This window comes from Melopsittacus undulatus, chromosome 9, assembly GCF_012275295.1.
Source record: "Melopsittacus undulatus isolate bMelUnd1 chromosome 9, bMelUnd1.mat.Z, whole genome shotgun sequence".
Taxonomy (NCBI): Eukaryota; Metazoa; Chordata; class Aves; order Psittaciformes; family Psittaculidae; genus Melopsittacus; species Melopsittacus undulatus.
In genome coordinates, this window is record NC_047535.1 from 3,706,579 (window position 1) to 3,731,072 (window position 24,494).

General features: G+C 38.1%; 1 protein-coding gene across 4 annotated transcripts in view; it reads right to left on the reverse strand.

Annotated features, from left to right (window-relative positions):
* Positions 1-24,494, reverse strand: part of MEF2A (myocyte enhancer factor 2A) — an 89,431-nt gene that overhangs the window by 46,952 nt on the left and 17,985 nt on the right. For all 4 annotated transcript variants that reach the window (XM_034066063.1, XM_034066065.1, XM_034066066.1 and 1 more), the window contains exons 2-3: positions 7,014-7,206; positions 1,253-1,456 (exon numbers count right to left, since the gene is read on the reverse strand). In XM_034066063.1, coding sequence (XP_033921954.1) covers positions 1,253-1,456; positions 7,014-7,067 — 258 coding nt within the window. In that variant the 5' untranslated portion in view covers positions 7,068-7,206. The remainder of the gene's footprint in view (positions 1-1,252; positions 1,457-7,013; positions 7,207-24,494) is intronic.

Below are 24,494 nucleotides of genomic sequence, written 5' to 3' on the forward strand. Positions count from 1 at the left end.
GATGCAGAACAAATGACTTGCTTGCATCCCTATCTCAAATTCATGTCTGTCACAATCAAAAGCTCATCCTGAAAGGACTGGGTTTCCCTAACCCTGCAGTAGCTATCCTTTATTTATGTTAATCCATAATACTCCTTCAACTCTTCATAGCTTGTATTATCCCTCTTATTAGTACTCAACACTGAAGACATAAGGCAGCTGACAAATTAGCAGAGAATCTTCTCAGCAAGAAATAAAAGACATTTGTCTATTTCTCAGGTTTTTTTCAATCTGATTTTTGCTTGAAAACTTATTTATGAGAACTGCTGTTATCCTGCCTGTGTTCTGCCATCCCCTCGGCAATGAACTCTAGCTATACAAGGCTAATCACTATTCCTAAATCATTCCTAAAAAGCAAGGCATTTGTTCAGAGGACAACTTAGGAATTTAAATTAAACGCTGAAGTCAGCCACCTGTTTTGGTCTATTTACAGGACTACTGGAGACATGACTTATCTGAAATGCAGTTACAGTGCAGAAAGGCTCCAACTGCCAAGAAAATCCTTGATTTCTACTGCACCTAATTTAGAAATTATGTACTGGAAAGAGTTACTATTTAAAGCACCAGCATAATAGAAGTCAACAAAACCAATAGCCTTTGAGTAAAGATACCCATGGTGTTCTACTACTGCAGAAACTGCAATTGTTCTACTGCTGTTCTGACATACAGAATGACTGAACAACAAATTCAATAAAGTTCATTTGTTCCATAGATTTACTTGGGGAGGGGGGGAGCTTTCTGGCTGAACAAGGGGCAGCACAGGCAGTGGCTGATTTGATCAGAGTGCAGCATTTGACTGGTAAAGTGGCTACTGGCTCAGAAAAGCAGTTAACTACAATTGTCAGACTGAGGGCACTCTCTTTGGACCTTTTTCTCCGTCCAGTTCATTTTTTTCCATGAAAACCTCGAACACTTCCCCCTCTCCCAGAAAAACAATCATCTTTCACACCTCTATTTCCATTGCCAAATGTGGTTGCAATCAAATGTTTCCCAGAAACGGGCGGGGGGCGGAGGGCAGATGGGAAAACAACGTGGCTGTAAAGACAACTTATTGCCTTAGAAAAACCAGACTAAAAGCAGCAGTTGACATTTGATGACAAGGTTTTCAAGTTATTAAATACATTTGGTTAAAATATCTTAAAATACTCTATATTGCTTTATATTTAAAATGCTAAGGAGATAAGAAAACTGATGTGTCTTTTCATATTGTTACCTCAACAATATCTGAGTTGGTTCGGCTTTCATGGGGCTCGTTGTATTCTGTGTATTTAAGTAGAACTTTGTCCATATCAGTGCTGGCATACTGAAAGAGTTTGTTAGAGCTGTTAAAAATGATGAGTGCTATTTCACAGTCACAGAGTACACTCAACTCATATGCCTTCTTCATTAATCCAAACTTCCTCTTCGTAAAGGTGACCTAGAAAAGAAAGGATAATAGTATTCTTTTAAACACATGATGGGTTTGCAGGACTATAATCAAGCATTCAAGAAATATGCTAATGGAGCCTATTTATTCCTACAAAAAGCAACACAACTGAACATGTGTACAAGCTCAACAGAACAACTGCCTGTAATATTTTGGTGTCACTTTGAGGACCAGTGCTCTATATTAGACTAAGCTGAACAATTACACCCCCTCCAACCTCTTCCACTAATATAAATACCATGAAGAGTTAAAATTTGAGGATCCTCTAACAAAATTTCCTTCTGTTTAACGCTGATTTTCAAGGTATCACAATATTTACTTCTGTAATGATTAGTTATTCCATAACTACTCTACAAGTTACTCACAACTTTAATTTAACTAAAAGCCAAAAACCACAACAATATCAATGGCAGTAACACTGTAACTATGTAATATTATTTCTAATTAGGTAAAGCTAAGAAATATTCTTATTTTGTTGTAATTAAGCCATCTAATCAGATTCATTTATACTCTGAAGTTGCTTTCTGCACTTGGGAACATCATGGAACAGTCGTTCTGTTCAATTAGAACTGCTGTAGGGAAATAAATCCATTACAAACCATCACAAAGAACCATTTGCCCATAGGAGAAGGGAGAAAGACACTTATAAAAAAAATCACCATCAATTATGAGAAAAAAACGTTTTACAAATTATTCCTTTCACAGGATTTCAGTTCAGGATATCAGAGTATCACTGTATTTGATAGCAAATTGAATCAAACAGGACTGATGCTAAAGGTCAACTTTTCTTAAAAGACAATATTTTTACTAAATGTCCTCTTAAGTGTCTCAAAAAGGCACTTATCTACTAGTGTGAAGTTAATATTCCAAGACATTTTTAATAAAGATGTTATTTTCATCTCAATCTGAGCTTCAGAGCTGTATCAAACACCTCTGTCTGTGGCTACATTAATACCCCTGTACTACAATTTGAAGTAAATGCCTCTGCACAGGTGAACGATCTACATGCCCTACTTGTTTAACAGAAAATAGTCTTTTGCAAGATAGGAATGAAGTAAAACACAAGAAACCATCAAACCTGTTCTATGGGTTTCTATTATTTCACGTGTTAATTACCAAGGTGTACATCAAGTTTTTGGAAGACGGGTGGGAAAATTCTGTGTATACACACCTCAAGGCATTTTCTCCAGAGATGAGTATCACATGCATATTACTTTTTTAATACTATCCATAATTCAAAATGTATACTCTACTTCCCACCACATAAATAGTCTCAGGGGGATGCAGACAGATATTCTAACAACAGCATGCTGATAATGACTGTACTATTAAAACAGTATATGCATACTTTACTCTTCTACCACAAGTGTTTGCAAAGGTACTGTGGACCTGAGACTCGCCTCTGGCTACAAAACTGTATCCACATCCATCAAAAACATGTGCCCCCTGCTCCCAAAATACCAGTGTCCCCGTACTTTTTGAAACCCTGGACTGTTAACACTTAGCCAGAGCAGGAACACAGATAATGAACAGGAGACCCAGAAAAATGAGAACATGGAATGCTGGGTGTATTATGATAACCACAGTTTAATTTAAGTTCCTGTGCAGTGTTTCTAACTTAGAGACTTAGGGTTTAAAGACCACTAATCACAGAGGCTTTTGAGATGCTTCAATAATCCATGTTCAGATGAAAGATAAGTACTTCCCATAACTTTTTTATTCAAACCTTTTAAAGCATGTTTGGTGAGAAGCTCCATTAAGATACAGCACTACCTCTGAAACAATTTTATGTAAAGCGCTGTAACACATTAAGGCCCAACTAGGATAAGCAGATCTTTTTACTTACTTATTGTTTAACCATTATAATACATTAGTGAGACAAGATGAAACAAAATCTGACAGACTTTACCTTAATGCAACTTCTGTTAAGAGTTTTATTTTCAGTTATCAACTCAACAAATTGACAAAGTACAAACGTAGGTTTTACTGGGCTGTGCTTTTCCCAAATGCAGGTGGAACTTCTACTATTCACCTATAATAAAATACAGCTGCTTCCTAAGGGAAGTCTTCTGGCAGTTCTGTCACTTCACACAGGCCTATTTCCACAACACTGGTGTTTATCCTCTCTTGGGTGGGACATTAAGAAGGACTTTGTCTGGACTCCTCTGCGGATCTGGGAAACACTGTTGTTTTTTTTAAACTGCCATTGTTGTCGCTCTGATATACTTCAATTACAAGACACTTAAGAGATTATTACCTGAGTATGAGCAGGTACAGACAGGTACTACCATTTGTCAGGAAAAAAAGGCATCATAAACAAGGTGGGTGTGTGCTGTTATTATTGCTGTCACTAAATGGAAAGACTGAAGGCATTAGTTCCATATGACCCTGAAAAGTAATCTTTCTTGTCTCTTGTAAGGCTATTTTACTTGAGAGGTTTTCTTACTTCTGAGATAACTCAGCCAGCATCAGTTTCTCACTCTGTGTTTGAACAGTGCTCAGCACAAACCCCACTACCTCTGGAGTCCAAGCCTTACTTTAACAGACGTAGATTATTATAAACTCGGTTTTCATTTAAGAACTCAGAAAGCAATTTCTGCAAATTTCTCTTTTCATTTTGCCATTTGGTGTGCCATTCAGGATCACACTAAAAACAAAAAGATGTATCAATGTCTTCCTCAGCACCAGCCCAAGACTGCTTAGCAAAAAATGGGTGAGGAGGAGAGAGCAAAGGCAACAAGATTGAGTTCCTCTGCTATCTAATTTACTGCAGCTTATTCTCTTCAGCTTAATGAAGATAAATGTCCTACTGCTCATTCAAGCACGTAAGATTGCTTAATTAATAGTACAACGACAGTCTCAGGACAATTGTAATCCCTCAGAGTAGCGGTCTATATATTCTGTTTTGAGTTGCATGCAATCCTGTCAGAAATAAGATGCCTCTGATAAAACAAGAGTTTTTCTTCCCATGTAAGTCATATGAACTTGCTCTACAGGCAAACCTCTATCCTGTTCTTATGCTTTCGAACAAACAAACACCTTATCATCATGTTAGACACTGAAACAGGACATCACATGCATGTCCGTGAGTGACCTACCAACCAGCTATGTATGACGTAGAAAAAGCGACAGAACACAACTGAACTACATTTCCAGTTTGGCAAAACAAACCCTAAATGTCCTCCTTACATGGGTCAATGAAAAAAAAAAGGTCGAAGTAAATTAATACCAAGTACATCAGGGCATTTTAGTATATTAAAACTCTACAGACCAGCTACCAAAATCAGAGGACGCCAGTGGGGTTAAAGAACACCATCAACGCCTCTACACAGAAGAAATATGGCTCCACTAACAAAAGCTATTTAATCTCTTTAAAACCTTCTAAAGCCAAAATGAAGTATGTAATCATCTCTGAGTTTCCACAGAAGGGTAAGGCAAGCTGTCCTGGGTTCGGCTAAGGAGAAAAAGAATTGCTACAGCTGAACTCAGGACATTAGAGCTTAAAGCCTTTTCCTAGTCACTAAAAAGCCCAAAGAAGTGCTAGCAAAGAACAGCCAGAAGCAAAACTTCAAATTTAATTCCCATATTTTGCTTCAGTCATAGCAATGGTACAAGCGGGCTAAAATTTGATACAAATGCACTAATTTTCCTCTTATCTGCTGATGTAGCCTGAACAATGAGATGGAGATCCACAAAAACTCCCCCTCAAGTTCTCCACACCAAAGCCAGGTTATAGTGTAAGAGTTTTTGTATTTCAAGAATAAAAACTCTATTTGTCCAAGTTATTCCGAGTAAGCTAAAAAAGGGAGAGAGGGATCAATTTCCACCTCTGAATTTCTAGAACAAGACCTGAAGGAGCTGAAGTTATTAACTCATCTACTTTTACTACATGTACTTAAGACATTTATCTACATCAAACATACAGTCACTGTGTGATTAAAGCTGTTAAAACACAATACTTGGCTTTCTCCCAAACTCCAATAATACTTTTCTTGCTATATATAGTCTTCTGAGCATTTACACTGCTTTTAAAGTAATACAGGGAGAAAAACAATCCTGCTGTCACTAACAAAGCAATGGGATCTGAGCTGATGTGTCAGCAGCAAGGCAGTCTCACGGAATTCTGACACTACCCCAACATCAAGTTGGTGCTCAGGCAAAGCTAAAAGAGTAAATTAAATACTAGGAAGGGAACAGAGTACAATCAGTAAACCACTGAGTCCATGTTTTGCATGCAACTCTAACACTGCACTGTTATGGGTCTCCTTGCCACCAAAAGTAACGTAGTGATACTTGAGAAGCTTTAAGGGAAAGCAGAGAGAATGGTCAAAGATGTGCAATCAATTCTGTATTAAAACAACTAAGTTTTAGGGTGCTTCAGCCTGAAAAAAGTTACTTTAAGAGAAAATAAGAAAACATCACAGAGGTCCACAGGGTAACAAGCAAGATGGACAGCCTAGATAGGGAGTGACTGCTGCCTCTCCCATACAAGAGCTGAATAACTAGCAGAACTATGACAAAGTGTAAATGTACAAGTGCTTCTTGAGGCAACAGGTAACAGAGCCATAGGAAAGCCTAGCCAAAAGATGCTATAAATGCTGCAGCTTTGTAAGGTCTCCAGGGATAACTGAACAACTTCACTGGCAGGAGGTGGGGAAAACAAAATATAAAAATATCCATTAATGGTTGCTAAATATACGGAAACCACATCCAGCTCAGGAAATCCCTGAGCTAAGAATAGTTAGAAGCTGGAAGAGTATTAGAGTAGTGTAACATGTGCATCTCCATCCTACACTTATTTGCTTATTACCATCCCTGAACAAAAGTTACCGCTTATCAGCACCTTTGGTCTGAACCACAATGGCTATTCTTAGAGTCCCAAGTCATTCTACAATACTTTCCTTACAAGTGGTAGCTTCAGATCCCCCACTGTGCATTTTCAATATCCAATTAAATTTTTACTTCCTATTTCATGTAGCAATTTAAAAGTTAAGAGGAAACTCTCCTTCTATAGCGTCATCAACTTTTGGTACTTTTCAAGTTCAAGGACACCTCTTTATCAGGACAAGAGCAGCCAAGTAAGAATCTTTCTCTAAAACAGCACACATTGGAACACGCTACCATTTTGACTGACAATTTTTCAAGACTGTTATAGCAAACAGCTCTTACAATAGGTATAAAACAATGCTTTTAAATAGAACCATGTTAACAACTCATGACTATATCCAAACCACTATCAGATCAAGCAAGGTGTCTGTTTCAACACAATCCTCCAGTCTAAAGGAAGCACAAACTAGGGTACCATTTAAATAGGAATAGCAGTTTTACAGTGAATTTAAAGTAGTAATTGATATAACTTATAAATAACAAATTTCCCCTCAAGCAGTAGTAAAACAATTGAGACATTTCTTATTTGTATTCTAGTAAAGCCATCTGTAGGTACAGGAAGACAAAGCTTGGCTTTAGAAGAGCATTAGGAGGAATGTATTCAAAGTTTCCATTCATTTTTAGGATTACTGAACTTGCTCATAGACTCCTTGTTTCTCACCTGCCTGTTCCGTTCATCCATTATCCTGGTGATCTGTATTTTCTTTCTCCCCATTTTGGCCTCTTCTTTCTTTTGCTTTGCAATCCAGAAATACACTAATCCAAATGTCACTCTTCAGTATTCTAACACATGATACAGTTTTCTTTTACTGTCTTCAGCTTGAGAAAAGGTTCTTATTTCTTCTTATAAGTGCCTAAAAATGAAAATTAAAATAAATCATTAATTTACACCACAAAACACTTGTATATCCATAAACCAGATGCATGCATAAGGTAATTTCAGCCAAGAACCAAGTATTTTCACTAGTAAAATATTATACTACACACTTTGTCCCAATTAAATCAATTCCAACTATTTCACTAGATTCTACCTATAAACTACAGATTGAAAGTTACTGATAATTTCATATACTTGCAATTGGATGCCTTAACAATTTTTTGCCAAAGGGGTGGTGCTCACCCCCCCTAAGCTTCAGGCTTTGAGTTACTGAAGGTTTCAAAAATTCACCCACAAAGTTTTGGAAGCCTTACAGAGAAACCACATTGTCTGTCCCCTTTCTCTTGTAAAATGATCATCATGATAACAAAACAAAGGCATGAGAACATTAAGTTTCTGTTCCTAAACTAAATTACATCTCATTTTGAAAGACAATATTTGGAGTTTCATTGGGAAACAGGAGGGAGAGGTAAAGAGGGAATATTTTTATTTTAAAAGGATTAAGACCATAGGAAATCTGTTCACAGCAGTCCTGTTGCACAGCTACCAATACACCGATGAGTAATTAAGACATTCACAGTTACTCTCTCTTCAATAACCTGCAATTCACACATTTGTCAATACCCAGCTACAATTCCAGCACTTGTTTCATGTCCCTGTATTGTTTAGAAAGATAAAGGTGCATGCAACTTGAAAAGCCAGTGTGCCATCATAATATTTATCTGGTACTAAGGCACCAAACTGGCATGTAAAACACCAGTATTTAACCAGCTTCAAATGCATTTTCAGTAGAAAAAAGAACTGCTAAGCCATAATCCAAACATACTTCTTCAACTGTAGGATAACATTAATTCAACAAAACTGGAGAACAAATTGAAATAAATTGCCTCTAGAGCATCAATTGTGTATCAGTGTATAAACGTGAGAAAGGTACACTTTATTTTATCACCACCCAATATTCATTAAAATAAAAGGGCAAAACCAGCCACAATATTAGCTTATAACCTCTCTAACTTTCCAACCCAAAATGTCTTTTGAAATCAAGCCTTGCATATTTTACTATGGGTGTCACAATGCCATATCCTTGAGGCCATGTGTAGAAAGTGGTGCAACCACATCACCGTCAGCCAGTTAATGAGTAGAGACAGCAAGAGGCAGATTAGTCACAGGCTGCACTTCACAATACATTCAATTTCCACTGAGGAAATAACCACAGTGTTCTAATACAGCTTGGGAGGAAAAAAAAGAGGTGGAGGGGCATCACAAAACGAACTGATGTCATTTTATATTTACCTGCTACCAACAAAGGACTGCTTTGGTAAAACATTGTAAAATTCCCCAACATATTTAGAGATACTATTCCATGGAATTTAAGATCAAATCAACACTAAGTCTATGTGATGTCCACTGGTCACAACAAACAATGCCACCACCCACAGCCATCAAGAATACCCACTGCACTCTTAAGTTTCAATTCATAAAACATGAGCTGCCCCACTCAGGAGGAAAAAGTCTCAGCTCCTACTATAATCACACATAACATTTAGTTCTGCAAAATTCTGGTTGCATCCCTTAGACATACCTAATAAAAGGGTCTCTATAAAACTGCTATTAAAATTTGGGGTTTTTTTTCATTCATGTGTGGTTTTATCTTCTAAATATACCATATAGTGTTCAATCAGTTCTCTCAACACAGAATTGCCAGGCTCCTTTCTCTGCTTTTTAAAAGCAAACACCACAGTAACCAACTAGTACATGCTAACAGCCATAACATGTGACACCAGAAGTCCATGTAGTCCAGCATCTTACCTATGGCTATGGGCAAGTATCACCAGGATGGTAAAGAAAGGACATGGGAATAGAATATACATATAACACTTAAAAGCTATATAAGCTATATATAAAACCTGTAACATTTATAAGCCATTTTCTCCAGATATTCAGTGACTTTTGAATCAGAAACTTCTGGAGTCATGTTTGGAATCATAGACTTAAAGCTGTTCATCAAATGTCCATTAATATTACTTTTGAATCTGTGCTAAATTTCTAACACCTGGAAGCAAGGAGTTCCACAGCTTAGTTATGCATCAGAGTAGAAGATACATCATTCCATTTAAGCCTGACCCTTATAACTATATTTGGCATCTAGACTTTTTATTATACAAGACAGTAAACAGTCACCTTCACCCTTCACGTCAGCCCTGATTTTGATGTCCGTACTGTATATTCCTTCAGTCACCTTTACTCAAAACTAAATAATCCTACTCTAATCAAGCACTTCTTATACAAAAACCATTCTCTGGCCAACCAGCCCATCCTCCTCTCCACTCTTTGAAGTTACCCCTGTCCTTCCTGAAACACAAAGTCAGGCAGTATGCAGAGTATACAGGATATGAGGTATATAAAATTTTATTATAATCTACCAGAAGTTTATACAGAGGCACAATAAAACACTATGTCCTACAGCATTAGACATAGGCCTGGTCAACTTTACTACTTGTCAAAATTTTCCCAAGAAAATAGCCCTATGCTCCAGAACACAACTTGAAAAGCTCTGTGTGGGACCACACACTTCCATACAGGCCTATCACACACACTCAGCTCTTCCACCTTCTGCAGTACACATTCAAAAGCAAGTCTATGCAGTGAATAAGATCTCATGGGAGAACAAGGCAGAGAGTAAGAGAAATATGACTTGAAATTATGCAATATATATACTTAAGGATACAAAATGAGAAATGCACAAATGTTTTCCATGAGCTAATGGAAGAAACAATAGCAGAGAAACACTATTACCTTCACGTACCATCATGCAAAGGGAAATAGGAAAATTGATTGTAATTTTCACCAACATTTTGTTACAGTTTCAGGGTGTTATTTCAGGTGTTGAACAACTAGCATGCTCTATTAGGCATAAATGCATCAATCCATTTCCCATCTACAACCTCTGCTTCCCCCTCTTTAATTAGCCCACTGCTGTCTCCCATCTCTCTTCTTGCCTCTCTACTTTCTTCAACCTCAAGCTCTTTTCTCACTTAGCAGATTCCAAATCCCTACTTGCATGTCTGTCCCCGTTTAGGTCCAGCCTCTCCTCCCTCTCCCACACGTTGCTATGGACACCAGAAACCTGGCTTTGGAACATATTTGCCAAAGGCAGCCCAGCTCTGAAATACTGCATCCCTTTCATTTTGAAGTCACGTACAGGATGATATTCAAAGCTAAGACCTGAAACATAAGTTTGGCATGAGCTTACGGCAGAAAGGATCCTGACACTAACTACAAAATGAGAGTAAATTGTGCAGTAAAAAGCCACTTTTCATGCATGCTCAGAACATCCAAATGGGAAGTTACCACCAATGACAAATGCATGTTACATCTCTCATGGGAACAATGACTTTTCCATTTTCTACCCCTTGATCGTGTCAGAGCTGCAGTTTTACTTTCCATCCTGACTAGTAAAAAAACCATGCACGATAAAAGACAGCATCCACTACATGGTTTCATCCAAAGCGTAAGTAACAGTTTTAATTTTGCTAAATCACAGTTGCATTGTGAACATACTTAAGTTACAAAGTCATTTTACTTAATCAACAAACTTTGGCCCAAATAAAGGAAAACTGATATATGAAGATCAATGCATATTTACTTCTGAAAGTAAATGTGGAACTGACGTGAAGTAACCTTGATGAAGGCAGCATTCTACTTCCTTACGGGAGTCAACTGACAGCCACCAAAACTGCCTTCCATGACTTGAGGGACACGCAGAAGCAAATTATTGCTTTTTCTTGTTTATAACAAGAATTTCATCAAATACTAAACAAAACAATAAGAATAAACAGAGAAAAGAAGGAGAAAAAACCATGTGCTTCATGATGAGCTTCAAAGAGAAAACATCAGCTTGCAATAATAGCAAGAAAAATTATATTTGTAGCTGTCCAAGTAAAAGACTATTACTGTATAAAAGTAGATTTCATTCCAAATTTTCTGGGTTTATTCCCTTCCCCTGCAATGTGAAAACACACTAAATACTGAAAGCCAACAGAACCATATGCACAAATACCCCCTCCTGACTGCAGATTTTCAGGAGCTCAGCTCAGTTCTCTGTTGTCAAGGTTGCTCACAGTTTCATAATAGCGAGAGATACAGAACTTTAAAGCAAGGAAACTGTGTTTGACCTATTTAAAAAGATTCTTTCAAGGGTTCAGTGGAAAGAAATCATATCTGTGCAGAACTCCACAAGGTTTGGAAGCCTTCTGGCAGAACAGGTTAGGAAAAACTGTGTCAGAATTACACTCCTTCCATTTATTTTCCCTTTATTTGCCTCTGCCTCTTTGTTTTCTTGGAACTTCCATTTCAGCATCATGGTTACAGGTTACATTTGACAGTCACCATCTCAGCAGAGCTCATTTACTGCAATGCACACAAAGAAATGAGTGTCATGACGTCAGATCATTTGCATGATAACTCTCAAAAGCCACAGCTGCATGAAAACAGATCTCTACAGATGCAGCTCACACTGATAATACTTAGGTAAGGCTTACTAAATAGCAGACAATGTTCTCTTACTAAATCAAGGTTAACAGGTCTTTTCCTAGCCTTAAAGGAGATTGTGCAGATACTCCTGTAGATTCTGCCCCTCAGCATGAAAGAATGGGCACAGACTGCTCTACCAAATCACAGCCAAACTACACTCACTGGCAATTCCAACTACCACGTTGCGTGCTCACCAAGGATGCGACCAGAATATAAAGATTCCCATACATACCAAGATGGAGATGAAGCCCATCATCACGTGTTGACTTCTTTACATGAACATTCCACCAACCCTGCTCCAAAATTCACTGCTACCACTTTGAAGACAGATTTTGAAATGAAGATTTTAAGCAAAGGGACTCTATCTACCTTTATGTTTGCCTTTAACAGAGACCACACTCACACTCTTGCTGTGGTTTTGGCAGAGGTGTGCAAAAACTGTAACAAAACAGTGTTTCCTACAGTCACATTTCTGCAGCCCTGTCATAATACATTGTTGTAAGTAATGTCAAATGTAAGTGTAAAACAATAGCAGAGCCTATCCCCTTCAAACAAGACATGTTGCCATTTATTTCACTTCTTGTCATACCACAATATTAGGAAATAAACCTTTTTCCATCCTTAGTTTAGTAGGCATTCTTCTACATCCAAGTAGAGCCTTACAGTGAGATTGGCCTCAAAGCTCCAAGGTCTTCAGCTAGCAAGTGATACACAAGCATTGTTATAAAACAATAATACTACCCTTTGCCAAAATAACTTTCTGTAAGAAGTAGGACAACATAAAAAATACAGGAAGCCATAAACAATTCTTGACTGATATTCTTTTTTATGCATCATAAAACACTTGTTTCTTTTAGCTGGGAAGAACAACACACACCTTTGGTACTAAACAATTTAAGTGAACAGTACTTCCAAGAGTGGATTTGTGAAGTTCTGCAACTAAACACAGTCCCCAGCTCCATATTAAAATGAAAACTATTTTTGAGCCTCTAGTTTGTAAGTTATAAGGGTTTTCAGACTAAGCTTTTGAAGGCATATTAGAAAAGATAACAAAATACTCTCCAAAAATACTGTCTTACTGAAGAACTGCACCTTCCAAATACTATTTAAATACACTGTTGCTCAAAATGGCCTTTCTGCCATTCCTTCCCATGCAGCAAGTAAGATGAAGTTGAGTAACTGTATTTTCTTGCTAGCTACAAAAATCTGAACTGCATGAAAAAATGGGCTAAGACTCAGATGCCTGTTTTTAAAACAAGTTTTACTACTCCTAGAATGCACTTCTTTTTAAAGATGGATTTTCTCAAGCTAACAGACCAAACAGATTTCAACAACTATCAGCATCACCTCTGACAGCACATGCACTCCTAGATAAAATGACAGATGTGGCCTTGTCCAGGACCAGCAGTAGCCAGAAATTCTGCTCTAGTTTGTTATTAAGATGCATTCACATTCCAATTAAACTCAATACCCACATATTTTTCACACTGTTACACTGCTATGAGCAGAAAGCCAAAAAAAACCCCTTCAAGTCCAAAAAAAAAGTATCATCCTAGACTTTACACCCTCTTGAAGCAAAACAGCCATTATCAAGCTATCTATAAAATCACACATCGTTACCACATCTTTTCATGTGATATTAAATTCTACTCTATTATTCCCATCCCTATATTTGATCTTGATATTTTCTACAATAATTTATTCTTGCATTCCCAAAACCATGTTAGATCACAGCTGAAAAACAGGATCTGGAAACTGACGAGTTAACAGTGGAGAAAGATGACCACAGAAAAAGAACTAAACTTTCAATATGGGATTAAAATCCAATTTTAGATAGAAGCAGAACTTAAAATAACAAGTAACCACAAGAATTCTGTTTCCAGACATCTACAAACCGATTAAGAAAATAAGTGCATGACTGAATAGCAGTCTGGAAAACACACTCTGAAGGGTTTCTCAAGAAACTTGCTCCTAATTTATCATATTATCTGTTGAAAGATGCAACTTTTCCATAGTATACAAAAATAGCCACAAACAAAGATGATTCTGAGCTCTGTTAACAAAAGAAAACCAAGTATTTAAAAGCTGTGGCCAGAAAAATTAATTTCCTAGTGAATGAACCATAACTTTTAGAACAGCCATGTCAGCCTGATCACAGTTTTACATCTTCTGCCCAAATAACCTTTTTTTTTGTTTTCCATTTACAGCTCTTAGAAATGAATAAAGTACATGGAGAAATCTAAATGGAAGTTCAGGTATGACTGTTCCATTACAAAGTAATCATCATTTGATGCTCTGCAGGTATTCAATTAGTTTAAAACTTGTTATACATTTTGTAACTCTCCATTATAAGCTTAAAGTGCAACTAAAAGCCTTTAAACACAGATTTAAACCTACAGACCTCTGTGCAGCTTAACCCACAGAAATAAGGTTTCTTCCCTGAACTAAAACGTACATATAAAAAAAGATATTAAATGATCAAGACCAAAACCATCTGCTTTGGGGTTATTAAATGGCTGCAGAATTTAGCGACCATATGGAAAAAAAGGCACAGAGCCACGTGTCTACTTACCAAAACTCCTTTGTGTCTCAAAAGAAAGAGCCACCAGGATGAACCTTCCAAAATGCTCATAAGAACATGTCTACTAGACATGGCTTTAAATTATATACCATTTCACCCACAACATTCAGCTGCTACAGAAGAGCAGGAGGCAAAACACAACCCTGTGAAAGGAACTTCTTACATTCATCCTGGGAAAGGAATCACCAAATCCATGCTGCTATTCTCAGCTGGAAAAGTAACTGCCTTTCTTTAAAGCTAGCCTAATGACTCAATAAGAATCAGCTGAAAAGACACGTTCACAAGCATTGGTAACCAACTAAACAACAAACACCTGTGTGGACAATTAAAAGGGTCATTTTAATCTTTTTCTTTATCTTACAATGACAGAGACAAAATACACACGCAGGACTGTTCTGTTTCCAGTTATTATACTTACCAACCAGAAAGGAGCTTTCTTCTGGTTTTGCAACATCTTAACACTTCCTCAACCTTCCCCAGGCTTACTGATGCATCTTTAGATCACACTTAGAACGTGCTACATACTGCTAAGTTAAGTCATGGCTTTAAGAAAAAGTATTATCATGGGAAATCTATTTCCAGAAGTCTCCATGTTTCACCAGTTACAGCAGTGACTCCCAAGCTTTAATTACAGCCATCTTGGCTCATTACTTTCTCCATCTCAACATAAGTTTATCATTTGATCAGAGAATACAGATAATCTTATTTTGCGTAACAGGCATTTGGCAAAGGTATAGCTCATTATCTCAAAGTTCTCACAATACCTCTGCCTCACTTGTCACATCTATATTTATCCTTGTGGAAATCAGCAGAGCAAACCGGGGTCAGGGCAGCAAACAACACTGGGGACAGCAAGTGGACAGAAGATGCTTACACAGTTACAGCAGCTGAAATAATTCTGACCATTGATTTGGTCACATTTCTGTGAGATTCTAGACAAGCTGCAGCACCTGTTTGGTTTGGGGTTTTTTATATGTGGTCATTCCCTGTTTTCATCATTTCACAGAAAACTAAATTGAAAGCTTTCCTCTGATGTAACATGGCTATGTCAGGCTGAATTCAGTAGGAGCAGCACTTGAAGCATAAGCAACAACATGTCAAAGTAACCTTAAAAATTCAGCTTTCTGGTATTTCTGTTTGGACATAAGGAGTATTGGTCTTCCTTGTACCTCTGAGAATTGCATGATTTAAGTAGACTGTCTTTTCTAAGGAGAACTGAGGTTTTTAATAGGTGCATTTGGGGGGAACAGGCTAATTTTACAGTAATTTAGAACCTCAACAAATAACCTACATATAAAAACCTGAACATTCATAAACCAAAAACTAGACAAAAATACCCTTCTATGTTAAGTTCTGATGTATCATAACCACATTTCACAGTGGGATTTATTCAGCAAAAAAACCAAACACCTGAAAGCAACATAAAACAAGTGCACTACTAATTCTACACATAGTTCAAAATCAAACAAGGTGCCAACTGAGCCAACTCCAACAGCATACTGACATAAGAATTACAATTTGCAGAAACGAAGACAGGCAGAAAAGCCATCCAGAACCCAGCACACGCTGGAGGACAATGTTGAGAGATTTATGACTCTCATCCTCCAAATCCTCTCTTTAAAATTGTATTCAAATTCTGCAGGCTGCACTTCAGCTTCCTTGTAGCAAATGCCAAATAAGCAATTCTCCAGTTAAGTAAAACAGTGTCTGTTTTCAGTGTATTAAAACTGACTGGTGTACAGCTGGCACAGTACAAGGCAAGAGTAGAAACCATAGCAGATTTTTCCTTAGGAAGCATGTATGTAAGAGGCATTGCACTGCCTCAGTTTTTTAGCTTCTTCTCCTAAAAACAAAACCAAAAACCAAAAAACCAAAGAACATAAATTATGAGATAATCTTAGTTAACACTGAGCCTAATGTAAGAAAAGCCCTGTGAGCCTGGTGCTTCAGCAAACCCCTTTTGTGACTTGCAGCAAGTCTTCCAGCACTCTGTGAAGTTCATCTACCAGTGACTGAACTTCTGGTAATTCATTGTTAGTTTCTACTAAGAGGGAAACTGTCCATCCTGCCTACAAAGGACAAACTGTTGAGGTAATGCAAAAAACAGCCTCATGACAGCAACTTCAACACATGTTACCGAGCAAACATTACAGCAATCAAAAACATTTACAGCTGACTTCAGGAATGTAATGGGATACAAAGGCAGCCATAGCTGTTGCGTGATTCTGCTTGTACCTTGTCCTATAGAGAGCTTCCTCAAACCAGACTTCACCCTAAAATCCACCAGATTTTTAGGGTTTTAGCAAGGGGACAAATGTAAGTAGATGAAAGAATGAACATACAGAAGGTTTATAAATGAAGAGCCTTCTTGCACATTGTGCCCTTGCAATATGAGTCTTCATTCCCAAATTTGGCTGCAGTCAACAGTGTCATTGTGACACAGAGCACTGTGTGCTCTCATTTTGTATTTGGGAAACTTCTTCCCAAGGTTCAGCTTTTCCTAAACTGTTTCTTCCTGATCCAATATATTGGCCTTCCTTGACATTCTGCACAAGCTGCAGGCTCCGAGCTTCTTGCCCAACTCCCGTTTGTGGGGCTTTTTGTTCGCTTGTTGGTATTTTGTCTGTTTATTTGCTCTTGAGGTTTTTTTTACCTGCTGAAACAGGCAGTCTCCACAACCACTTCCCTCCTGAGCTTTCTTACAATACATAATTCCAGTCTTCCAGAAGATTCCACACGATACAGGCACCCCCTCCTTTTAAAGGGAACAGGACAGGAAAACCAAGAACAAATGGAAGAGATAACACATCAAGGAATCTATACGAGGCTTTAAATCACTGAACAATTATCCAGAAAGCTTCCTGCTAATTTATTCAATGCCTGATTAAATGACAGCATGCAGTCATATTGTTGAAGTGCAACAATTATAAACCAGACACGACAACATAATGCTTCACAACAGCCTGCATGCCTCAGGAAGGCATTCAGTAAACCATAAAGACGCCTACGTGTTTCTAACAGAGTAGTGGTAAGGCTCTTTCTCTGTGGCTGTCATAGCCTTTGCTCAAAAATCAGTCTCTTAAAATTCAGACACACAACCAGCTCCAACTTCTAAGTAAAAATATCTTTTTAAAGTTACACTGTATTTCACTTTACAGATTAAACCCACATGTCAGTGAATTATTCCCTTCCTTGCATCCTTTTAAGCAAATAGTCATTTCATACCTAAGTAAAATAAAACATTATTGCTGGGGGAGGGGGAGCTGCAGCAGATCATAAGGCAGGTCCTTTCCATGCATGCATGGAGACTGCTTCTTTATAATCTAAAGGTTTCAGAATACAAGGCAGACAGGTGGCAAATAGTAACATACAAGTGAGATGAATCCAGTCAACCACATGTCTGGAATGATGAATTGGAAACAGATTAAATACAGGAATAATACAGACACCACCACTGAACTCAGAAGATGGTGCTAGGTACCCATGGCCAAGAAACAGTCCGATTCCCGTGAACTCTCTCATTTCAGCAGCCACTTTACAAGGCAGCCTGGAATGAAATTCCTTACAACCTAAAACATTTTATTGATCCAAGTACTCCATAACCCTCTTTCTCCCCCCACACTCCCAGGCTGGCATTACTGCCCTCCATTTGGATGTCTATATACTTAAAAGCAATCATGAGCTAAGACTGTTCAAATCAAGTAGCGGGTAGGCCAGTAAAAACAAAAGTGAACTACAGTATCACAAAGATATATACCCCAATACCTAAACATACTGTAGAAAACTCAGTTTCTACTATGAAAAGAGTGGGAATATTCTTCAGACTATTTTCTGCTCCCACACAAAAATCTTTTGCTTTATGGGCAGATGATATCTGATGGTCTGGGCGTTCACATGTCATTAACCTTGCCCTCTGATTCACTCACAAAATGTTACCTGACTTACAATGACTATAGCACACTGAATCTCCAGGTAAGAGCTGTTCTCTGAATATAAACTGGTAGTTGATAAGTGGAAACTCATGATGCTACAGTAACTCCATTACTTGCTATACCTGGAAGGCAGAGCAAATTATAAAATCTAATTATTTCACCTTTCTTGTAGATTGCTGCAAACAAAAAAAACTCAGTCTTTTGACCCAAACTAACATTGCTGCTTCATAACAGAACTCGATGATTCCAGTGATGGATAGCAAGATGGATTAAAATATCTTCTTCAATAGCTTCTGGAATGAAATTGAAATGACTATAAATAAAACAGAGCAGCCTGACCCATTTGTTCCCATTACTGTATTAAAACCAGAAGTTGCCAAAACATGGAAAATATCTCCATTTCTCTTCCTGTTAAAAACCCCTGACAAACATCTTACATGAACAGAGCCACTAAAAAGGTCTGACTGAGAAGTTACAGCTGACAGAAGTGTAAGTGAAGGCCCAGAAAAATTTAACTGAGGTCCCAAGCAAGAATCACTTAAGTGATCTACACATGAAAAGCCCTTCTGGTAAACTGCTACATGAACAAACTTCTACATTGTTGAAGAGCTAGGCAAGAGCAATGAATATTGAGAAAAGCAAGATATCACAAAAGCTGTATCATAATGTATCTGAAAGGCAGCTGGCCTATTTTCAATTACATTAAAGTAGCCAGGAATCTGAAGCAGAAACCCAGACAGGCTCAGATTATTGTAGACTTCCCTTAGTGAAAACCTCTTCCATTTAAACAAATATATTCATTTAACTTCGACATGAAACATAAGATTCAAATGCAAGCTTTTGGAAACCATAGACATCTCTGTCTTCTACTACTCAGCCAGCCAAGTATCTGATGCAATGACTGCCTAGACTGGACAATAACCAGGGTCAGTTGGGAATCAGAGACTATTAGTACAGCTGGATATCCAGACCTGCAGTTATACATTAAAAACCAACACAAACCAAACAACCTCACAGTCACACACAGATACCATCCTGAGTTTAGAAAAGGGAAAAAGAAAAAAAATCATCCTCACTATCAAAGAAACTGTCAGAAATGCCAAGCAGAAGCCTTAAAACCATTTCAGAAGGGAAGACTGCATTATCAGCCTCAGTCTCTTGCACTATTAGATGGTCAAAGTCTCAGCATTTAATTATTGCATCAATGATTTAAACCTGCTAGGAAAAGGACAGAAAACAGTGCCTATTTCACACACACTGCTGGATCCCTTCCATCCATGCTGTCTTCTTGTTCATCTCTTGACAAAACCTAAGACACCTAGGAACCATATTTCAGTTTCAAGGTGAATGCACAGTAGTCAGATGTGAACAACTTCTCCTTGAAGGTATGAGTCCTAATTGCTGCACTTAGTGTTAACAGCAGTACCTTACTTTGGTAAGAGCAGTTGCATGCCACTATAAAACTTCAATATTGCCTGTAGCTCTGGCAGATGAAAGTACACAATATGTAAGTTCAGACACCTTAGTTAATCTTTGAGCTTAGAGAAATGAGTGGTTAAAGTTAGTGTTAAATTCCTGCATGTGAAGTGATAGACTTAATTTAGATATAGAAACAAATGCCTTATATTCTAACAATATCACTATAGTACACAAGGGAGATTTTTCAATCTTTTCCATTCCTTTCTGGTATGACAATTAACCATTCTGTTTTCATGAAATACCCCATCTACTTATTTTCCTAAATAAAGAAAAAGAATATCTCACATATTAAATGTTTTCATGACTGCATGTACATCATTAGAATCACAGAACTGTATAGGCTGGCAAGGACCCTAAAGATCATCTAGTTCCAAATCCCCCTGCCACAGTCAGGGACACCTTACACTAGAGCAGGTTGCTCCAGGCCTAATCCAGCTTGGCCTTGAACACTGCCAGGGATGGGGCAGTCACAGCTCCTCTGGGCAACCTGTGTGAGAGTCCCACCACCCTCACAGGGAAGAGCTTCTTCCTTATATCTAATCTAAACCTACTCCTTGCCCTATCCCCAAATGCCCTTGTAAAAGTCAGATGCTAGCTTAATTATTTTACAGCATCTCGTTTTATTCAAAGTAAATCATCTGTGAACGTGATCATATAGAGTTATATGAACAAGAAAAGTGAACCACAGTGAACTGGCATGCAGCTGATAAACAACTTTCAAGAACCTGCTTAGAAGCATTCTTGCACCTGCAAGAAACCTTAACTCCTCTTAAAAGTTATTGTTAAGTGCTCTGGGCCTTCAGGAATTTAAACCATCTTTCTTTTACATGCTGACTGGAAGCCTTGCAGCAGCTGAAGCAATAAATATTGACAGCTAGCTGGCAAACAGCAGAGATACCAGCACTTGTAGTCTCCGATTTCACCTGCATCAGCAAAGACAGAGCCTTGAAGGGACAGCATAACTAGGGCTTAATATGTTCATCTGTATTACCACTGCTTTTTCCTATATGAAAAGCTTACTTAGCCCTCAATAAGACTGGTGTACATTTGATCATACCTGCTTTAGAAAGTATATCACCCTGAAAACGTCAATTAGCTATTAGATCATTGCAGCATACAGGCAGATAGTAAAAACTCTGGCTAAAAACTGTACTGCAAGAAACTCGCAGCATCCAGTTCCACCCTTTCATGCTATTACATAGCTCAGCTCCTTCTCCCTTAAATCCACCCTTTGCAAGTTTTGCATACGAGGCCACATATTGCTTAATAAAAACTAAACCATCAACTTAAAGCAAAGAGGGAAAAGGCTGTATGCCAAAATACAAGACACTCCTGACAGCACGTAAGAAATAGAAGAAAGAATTTGTAAAGTGGATTTTAATTCAGAAAGCGTATTGATGACTAAGTTCTACTCTTCTCTCAGTTCTCACCTTATATCCTCTACTTTGAGGCGGGACTAAAGCAGCTGTAAGGAATGTATTCAGACTTGTTTAAGGAAAATTCAAAACAAAACAAAACAGAAGAGACTACAAAATTCTATCCATCTTCCCACCAGAAGAAAGGCATCTTTCCAGCCATTCACTCAGCAGCTCAGACAAACTGCAGATTGATGGTTGGTTTTCAGCACATTTCATCCTGCTGCCAAACTAACCGAGTTTTAAACTGAGATTTGAAACAAAGACTTCTTAGTACAACCCAAAACGCTGAGCACTGAGTCAGACCTATTTCTCAAACCTTCAACTCATGATTTCATCTGAAGCCAACAGATTTTCACCCCTGCACAGACACACCTAAGATTATCGGCTATGTTTAGATTTGTTAGAATTCATCAACGTAGTCATCATTTTCTCCAGCACACAGCCTCACTAGGGGAGGGGTGGAGACACCCTCCACACAATAAACATTTGCCTGCTTTCAAAAGGAAGATATGAATCAAAACAAGCTTACCCTGTACTTCTAGCAGGCACTACTCTTAATGTGTTACGTCAACCAACACTTGTGGAGATTCTTCCTTAGAGCTTCTTGTAGCTTTTCCTTCCTCTTTGTCTGCCACTGAATTCATTTCACTTCGACAGTTAATATCTGATTAACAGTATTAGCAAGCCTGGCACTCTCCTTAGTATACATCACTTAACAAAAAGACAAACCCTTTAGCATTCTGCATCAGAAAAAGCATCACAGAAAATCTTAAAACTATCATAAATGCACAGTTCAATGGCAGATAAGCAGGCACGAGGTAGGTCTATTACAAAGGTAGATGGCACCTAGAAGGAAGCAATGCTCTAAGCTTTGTTTTAAACAGAATAAACAAAGATTCCTGCTCATTTTAATGCTGCCAAATCAGTCCATTTGCATTGTTTGCAAGATGTCAGTTTGGGCTTGGAAAGGAATATGTACTTAAGCTATTTAGCAAATCGTCAGACTCAAAACCTCATTTTATTCAAATAGGTGCCCTTGCCCAAGTCTTTCAGTAGGTGGAAGCGAAGCCAAAGTATTCCTGAACAGGATGGTAATATTCCCTATAATCTTCCCATAGAGAGGTGAGACAGCTCTCAAGTCTCACTGTTCTTCTTTGGAATGAGTTAAGGTTGCTTCAGTGAAGATGCCCACACCATATGGCTGCAAGGAAGGCACTGATGAGAAGGGGAAGTCTCCAAAAGCACAGGAAAAAGCATGATGCAGGGCAGCAGCAGAAAGAGTTAAGTTGATCTGTAGGGAGTTTTATCTGTGGCATTTTATCCAGTTTGATGCCACAAAGCATAAAACAAAGACATGGACCTGGTGTTTTAAACCTAGTCAGTTCAAACAGCCATTAAAAAGAAACTAATTCTCATTCAATTTTAAAGGTTTCACCTTAAGGGGAGGTCTTTCAAAGATGCACATGGTATTCTTTGGCCTTCTGAAAGCAAAATCAATTAAGCACAAGACTCCATTCTTGTAACAAAATGTTTTTAGAAGAGTCATAAGACAAATTAAATCATTAGGCTGAAATTCGTAAGTATTTGTCACTCAACATTTCAGCACTGACAAAACCACTACAGACAAGTTGCAGCTTTTGCAAGAGATCTGAGTTCACAGGTGGTTCTGCAGTGTCTCAAACACTGCTATGGAAAAACAAACTGGGAACTCTGAAGGGACCTTGTTTTCATATGCTATTAATGCAGGAGCTTGGGTGACAGGATTATTGATATTTTGAAACACTTCAGAAGACCAACTGTAGCTTCCAACACAATTACATTCTGGACAGCTAGGAAACAGTACATATGCTAAGGTATGTAACTCTTGAGCACACAACATCGTTGTGCTTTATGGAATAACTTCAGTTCCCTATTATGTTAGAGACAATTTAATGCTGCTTTACCATGTATGCCCTTAAAGTATTCAAAAGAAAAAATACTGTGTTTCCTCCTAATATTTCTGTAATTACAGTATCTACCAAAACTACAGAATTAAACAGCAAATACCTTCACTCTTTTTAAGGAGCTTATTAGTCCATACTGACAATGCATCTAGAGAGACACCATCAAAAACCAAAATTCAACAACCCATCACCTGGAAGAAAGCACCTACATAGTCTTCTGAGCAGGAAGGGATAGAAAAAGTTACCAGCTATAAGATGGCCAAGTCAGATCAGAGCTGGGGGAGGTGGAATCCTTCGTTCCTTTACTTTTAGCCAAGCCTCACTGGCATGATGTGTGACCACTGGACCTGAAGAAGAAAGGTACTCCCAAAGCATTCAGAACCCACTTGAATCTTCAGGCTTAAGGAATGCAATCATGCAAGTCTAAGACTACATAAAATCCTTAGCAGTGGGTTACCAGAAATACGTTGTCCCATATTCAGTACTACAGCTGCACTCTGGTGCTTAGATCCAAGCCTCGGACACATTTCTTTCTCTCAGCCCATAGGTGTAGTGCAAGAAGAATGTTGCTACTGCATGCTACATGGTATCATGCTACAAACAGGAGACAAATACTGAGTCATCTCACTCTATCTGCTCAGCAGAAGACATCAAAAAATCTTGAACAGTAAAACCACCATCAACACCACACTTTCAGCAACAAAGCAGCAGAGAAAGTGGTGTTAAACTTTATTAGGATTATGCATAGGAGAGATTATATTCCATTAAAGATGTCATCCACCCTGTAATGCTGTCTTGGTAGAGAAGTTATGTATGCCACTCTTTTCTCATATCATCCCCCAAACAGTGACCTCTAGAATCTGCAGAAGGCACTGAACTGACACATTAGCTTCTAAGCACAGATGATACCAAGACATTATGACATTGCCAAAATTTACATTTGTAGCTTTTCTTAAAGATTAAATACCTGAGGATCAGATTGCCATTTTCACAGATTTCATTTAAAAATCAATCTTTAGTCATCATGGCAGCAGCAAACTTGAGTCATAGCAGGCTAACAAAACACTCCAAAAATTAGGGGGTATCAAAAAATCCAACTACTTCTGAATTCTCAGTCCTCTCTCACACAGATATGCAGACACAGATTGACAATCCTGCAGTTGCTTCCATCTCTGTTACAAACTGAGTCTCTTGAGATAGTTTGGTAACATTTTATTTAACGAACAGAACTCTGAAAAAGGTTCACAGAAGTTATAATTTGAGAGTTTCACTGTTTTATTCACGTACATGGTTACCAGACACATGCATGCTAAATATACTGCATGCTATCATGGCAGCAGGTCAGTTCTGCACAAGCTGCTTGTACTAAATGTCTCCTG